The 6,000-nt window shown below is 62.5% G+C and overlaps 1 protein-coding gene across 6 annotated transcripts in view; it reads right to left on the reverse strand.

Moving 5' to 3' along the window:
• WNK2 (WNK lysine deficient protein kinase 2) overlaps positions 1–5,213 on the reverse strand; it is a 148,111-nt gene extending 142,898 nt beyond the window's left edge. For all 6 annotated transcript variants that reach the window (XM_061200632.1, XM_061200630.1, XM_061200628.1 and 3 more), the window contains exons 1-2: positions 4,999–5,213; positions 3,732–4,411 (exon numbers count right to left, since the gene is read on the reverse strand). In XM_061200632.1, coding sequence (XP_061056615.1) covers positions 3,732–4,409 — 678 coding nt within the window. In that variant the 5' untranslated portion in view covers positions 4,410–4,411; positions 4,999–5,213. The remainder of the gene's footprint in view (positions 1–3,731; positions 4,412–4,998) is intronic.
• Between the last annotated feature and the right edge of the window lie 787 nt (positions 5,214–6,000).

The raw sequence follows: 6,000 nt of genomic DNA on the forward strand, positions 1-6,000 counted from the left end.
CTACAGGCATTATCCACTGCCAGGGCGCAGGAAGGTGACACAGAGGTCTGGTTGGGGTGGGTGAGTTGGGAACAAACGAGTCCTCCATGGCCACACGAAGGAGACATCAGCAGATCCTGTGGTCCCCACATCCACAGCCTCTCCCCGGCCTGGAGTCCAGGCCATCACCACCCCACGGGAGCCCAGCGACCTCTGGGCAGTGCAGAGCAGCAACAGGACAGCTTCATGATGACACCTGAGGGGTCCAGATGCCTGTCCCTGGCTGATGGGGGCTCAGGCCCCATGGTACCTCTTCAGGACTCTCATGGCCCTCAAAGCCCCTGCAAGTACTCCAGGCAGAGGGTCAAGGACTGATACCTCCATGAGGCTAAATGACTCCCACACTGGGCACAGGCCAGGACACAAGCGAGGGAAACATGAGTTGCTGGTGGAATCCCCCAAGAGGCCGTGCCCAACCCTGTAACCGCAGCTCACAGCAGCCTTCTGTGAGGAGGAGGCAGCACAGAGGACACTTGGAGACAGGGGCCTGCTGACAGGAGGGGGCGGTACTTACCAAGGGGGCTGAAAACCAAGGCTCTCTCCAAGTTCTCGAAGAAGACATTTAAGCAGGTGGTCCAGGAAAGGCCAACAGGCCGCCTCCAACGAGGCTTCTGGACACTGGCTGGGATCTGGGTTGGCCACATTTTCTCTGCTCAGAGGCCCCACCCATGGCTCAGAGGCATCAGCAGGTGAGAGAGGGTGCCTGAGTCACCTGAGACCATGTCAGTGGTCCACACCTACCCCCACCCCAGGCAACCCAGAGTCAACCAGAAGCCTCCAGCTATCCCGTGCACTGTCTGACAGGATGGGGTCTGTGAGGGGCCAGAGCTGGCCACAGGGACGTGGGAAATGTGAATCAGAGTAAAGGCAGTGGTTCTGGGTGCATTTTGTACTTTCCCTGTTGCTATTATAATGTGTCCTGGTGCCAGAAATGAACATTCATTCAAAAGAAAACAGAAGGGGAGGTAATATTTTAAAATGGCTTCCCCAAAAAAATCAATGTCAGCTTCAAATGTCTGGAGAATTCAGGAGGTGAAAACACCTCGCTGCCCTTCACTGTGATATGAACGCATATTGCGCTTTCTGCAAAGCTCTTTCGACACTAAATTATAGAAGGAAACTGGAAGTCATGGGGATCTTACATCCTCCAAGCCAGACTTATTAGGTCCAAAAATGCGGCCTTTCCTCCCCTTGGCAGGGAACCCTGGAAAAAGCAAGCGGGTGACACTGTCTCAGTTCTGGGGGAGGCAGGCAGGTGCCAACATCACCTATGGTCCCAAGGTTGAGAGGAGGAAACAGACTTTTGAGGGTTGATTTCCAGGGCATTCCAAAGATGCCAGCTGAGGAGCTTATGGGGGTTGGGGAAGGGAGGGTTGGAGGGCAGGAGGAATACTGCAAAGCTCCCCGTACTGAAGGCAATGCTCCTGGCAACCCACCCTCCAGTGGGAGCCCTGATGCTTGGGAATTCTGGGGGCTGGGTGGAGGATGAACGTCTCCACCCTGTGCACTAGGAAACCCCCGCCCCAGGCGCAAAGCCAGCATGCCACCTGTCGCCCTCCCTGGTGCTTGGTGGTCTGAGAGGACTAACCTGGCGCCCTGCCCTCCACCCTTATCTCCTCTCCTAAGGACGGCCATGCCAGGTGGCCTCTTCCCATGATGCTGCAATCCCCCTCTACCATCTGTATCCTCACAGGCGACCTTGGTGGGCTCTCAACAATAAAATGGGAGAAACAACAGCCTCCTGTTTGGTGAAAAGGAGAGTGCACACACAGCAGGCTCTCAGCTGCTGTCCTAAGCTGGTTCCCAGCCCCCTCTGGTGTAAAACCCTCTCAGACCCACCCAGCAGAAGGCAGCTGACCCTAAATGCTGCATATCAGCCCTCTTGTTGGGGGAGATACAGGAACAGCTTCCCGGCTGGCATGGGGCCCCCAGTAACTACTGTATGAGAAGCAAAACCAGACAGATTAGAAGCCATCTCCCACTTTCCTACTCCCACCCAGAGTACAGGAGTAAAAGCCCCCTGGACAGCAGCCAGGGTCCACGCTGGTGCCGCTCTGCTTAGGGACCCAGAGGCAGAACAGCTTGCCTTGCCTTAAAGGGAATGGGAATTAACAACCTCCTCCGAGGGTCACATGTGCCTGCAATGCCTCAACCAGATCAGCTGGGCTCTGCTGCTGAGGTCTAACTCAGCTCCTGCCTGCTGCAGCACCCCCACTCCTGTCCTCCACCTGCAGAGGCATTCCGCAGCAGAGCACCAGTGGGTGCTTGGAGTGCCACACCAGGTCACTTGGCAAGAGCGAGAAGGTGGGGAGGGAAGGCACACAGCCACACTCTAGAATCAGGATTCCTCTTCTCCCTCTCCGGGTCCTCTCTCTCCTGTGCGTTCACACACAGCAGTGATGCCCAGCTCACTCCTATGCCATCCCAGCAAACCATCCCTAGGGCCCCAGACCACAGACCACTGAGGCCACCCCTCAGCAGGTCCCAGAACCTGCAACCGTGAGGGAGGGGAGTTCTCAGTCCCTCGTGAGGGACTCAATAGGCCACCCCTGGCTCCACCGTGAAAAGTCCCTATTTCCACAAGAGAACCAAGGAGCTGTGAGGAGGGGTGGTCTCTGAAGCTCTTTGTCTCAGGAGAAAGGCTGAGGACAGGTGGACACTGGACAAATTAGCCAGCTCACATATACACACACACACAGGCCACCCTGCAGGGGCCCAGAGGACAAAGCAACCAAATCCCACTTCTGAGCCAAAAAGGCAGGCTGCCTGCAGTGTGGCAGGCGGCCTGCGTCAGGACTGGTAGGCGCAGCTAACTTTTCAGGGCACTGGGGTAGGCTTACATCCGCATGGCCAGCTCTCGCAGAGTCCAGCCCCATGCCTGACAGCTGTTCCCCCAAACAAGGGAGGGCCAATAAACACCCACTGTGACAGGCGCTGCCCCAGCTTCCACGGCCGGCCCAGGACAGCCTGAGTTACCGTTTATATAATCTTCCAGGGCTGGGGCTGATATAGCCAACATGAGGGCAAGGTTATGAAAAATGCAAGTTCAGAGCCTTTGCATCCACAAAAACCAAAACAAAACAAAACCAAACGCCACCTGTATTTTACATGACTGGGTTTTAAGACTTCTCACATATCCATTTTGTGAACTAACAGGACACAGTGACAACACTTCCAGGCTTTGCCTCAGAGGCCCCAGGGCCCACCATCCCTCACCGTAAACAGACCCCAGGTGAAAAGCCCCTCAGACATCCCCAACTGGGGCATCTACACTCTGCAAGACGCAGTAAGGTGCTCATTTAAGAGCAGCTGAGAGTCCCCCAAACCACCCTGTGACCACCTGGACACAGGGCCCTACAGCCCCCACACTGCTTCTGCACAGACACGGATGATCCAGACAGCCTGGGTCAGTACAGCCCAGAAGAAGGAGCGGCACTGATCAGCACTGAAAGACACGCCCTCCAAGTGCCCAGTCTCCATCATGGGCCCACATCGTGCCACACTTAGACAGCACACACTGTGAGGTCCGACCTCCATCACCCAACCGTCACCACACAGACCGCCAGCACAACCAACCACCCACCCAGAGGGTGACACACAGATGGCCGCTGCCAGGGGTGGCTAAGGCCAGGCATGGCCCGATGCCAGAACGCACTCGCCCACCACCCACCTGCGGCCATCTCGCCCCTCACCTGCAGCTCGCACCAGGCTACCTCCACCCAGGTCTCCGTGTCCAGCCCCTTGTAGACCGTCTTGAAGGAGCCGCGGCCAAGCTCAATGTCGAACTTGAGGAAGCGGCCGTCCAGGGAGGTGGCCACAGCCTTGAGGTCGTCCTCGTCGTCGTCCTCCTCCTCGGGCTCCTCCCGGCGTGCGCGCCCGAGCTCTGGCCTCGCCTCGAGAGCCCCCACGTCCTCCTTCCTCGCGGCCGCCGCCGCCTCCTCCTCGCGGGGGCCGCCCTCGGGGGCAGGCGCGGGCGAGGGCGCGGGGTCCGGGCCAGGCTCCTGAGCGCCCGCGGGCTCAAGACCGGGGTCGGCAAGGTCGCCCAGCGGCGCGGCAGGCGCGGCAGGCGCGGGGACGGCCGGGCGACCGCGAGCGCGCTCGGCGATGAGGCGGCGCGTCTTGCAGAGTAGCAGCACCCTTCGCTGCAGCGGCTGCGGGGGCTGCGCGCCCGGCGACTCGGCCCCCTCCAGGCCCGGCGGCTCCTCCTGGTCAGAATCCACCACGCTGCGTCGCAGGAAGCGCTGGGGCCCGGGCCGCGCCGCCCGCGCCCGCGGCACCGCCGCCGGCTCCGCCATGCCCGCGGGCCCCGCACCACGCCCGGCCTCCATCAGTGCGCCGGGGGCGTCTCGGCGGCCGCCATCGTCGTCCATCTCTGCGAGCAAGGACACACAGGCCCGTGTGAGCGCGGGCCTCGCCGCACCTGCCCGGGACGTGGGATGAGACAGTGCCGCCCCAGGGCCCGCGGCCTGCCCGCCCCGGCCGCGGAGGGGCCTACTGGGCTGTCCCTGGGGCGGGGGGTGGGTGGGGGTGGGGGTGGGGGGTTCTGCAGACCGGACCAGGAGGCCGGGCTGGGTGGGAGGGAGCCGTTCCCTGCTCAGGCCTGGGCCGGAGAGGAGCCCTGCTGGGCTGTCCCGGGGGACACGAGGGAGGCTGCAGAGGGGACCGGAAGGCCGGGGAGAGGGGCACCTGTGCCCTGCCCAGCCCCGGGGAAGGGGGCCTACTGGGATGCCCCTGGGAGGTGGGGGTGGTTAAGACGGGGCCGGGAGGCCCGGGCTGGGGAAGTGGGGATGCCGTGCCCTGGGCAGCGGAGGGGTGAAGGAGGTTGGGGAAGAAGGAGGTACTGGCCAGGCGGCGGCTCCACAAAGGACGCTGCCTGGGGCGCAGGAGGGGCGCGCGGGGAGGGGGATGCGGCGGCGCGGCGCGCACACAAAGGCGGCGGGCGGGGGGCTCGGCACTCACAGGGCGAATGGGCGCCGTCCATGCCCGCGGCCCGGCGGCCCGGGCGGGCGAGGCCGCGCTCAGGGCCGGGATCCGCGCTCGGGGCTGGGGTCTGCGCTCGGTCCGGGGTCGCTCTCAGGGCCGGGGTCTCCGCTCCAGACCCGGGTCACCCTTGGCGCCGGGTCGCGGCGCTACTTCCTCCAGCCGGCCCGCGGCGGGGCAGCGCTCCCGGGTGCTGCTTCAGCTCCGCGCGGCTGCGCTCCCGCACCGGCTCAGACCCTGCGCGCGAGGAGGGCGGGGCATTCGGCTGCCCGCCCCCGGCCGGCGCGGCGGGGCGGGGCCTGGCACGCCCACCTGTCCTCGGGCGCGCGCGGCCACCTGCGGGCCAGCCCCCGGGGCCGCGCAGGCCCACTGCGGCCCTCATGCTCCCCCTCCGGATGTTACTGCTGGCCCCTGAGGATCTTTGGAATGCCCCACGCGGCTGCTGGCCGCGGATGGTCTGTTATCCCCCCTGCAAACCTGGCTTGGCCATCCTAGTTTGTCCACCTGGAAAGGCTGCCGGTTCCAAGACTCGGTCAGTCCAGGAAGACACCCTGAGTTGCAAGCCTATCCGTTTCAAGCCTGTCCATGATGACATGCCTAGGCCTATCAAAGGGAAAACTGAGAAGGGATGGAGCTAAGCATGTTCCAGACAGACGCATGCAAGCCAGTCTGGCTTCCTCCGTGCTCCCTGGGACATGCTGGTGACATGTGGGCATCATGCCTGCCTGGTAATGGAGATGACTGGCAATTCACGTCATTGCCGGCAGACTGCTGCCCACCCACAGCTGGCAGATGTACATAATACGGCAGCAGTATCCCCACACATTGCAGCAGCAACCTAGGTGCTGGGGGACTGGAGAGGACCTGTCCTTGACTCAGCGCTATGTGCTCTCTGAGCCCTTAGAGGTAGTTTTGGGCAGCCCTGTTTGCATACCTCTCATGACAGGGAGCTCACTCTCTATGCTGACCCATGACCCATGA

Source organism: Eubalaena glacialis, chromosome 9 (genome assembly GCF_028564815.1).
Source record: "Eubalaena glacialis isolate mEubGla1 chromosome 9, mEubGla1.1.hap2.+ XY, whole genome shotgun sequence".
In the NCBI taxonomy this organism is placed as follows: Eukaryota; Metazoa; Chordata; class Mammalia; order Artiodactyla; family Balaenidae; genus Eubalaena; species Eubalaena glacialis.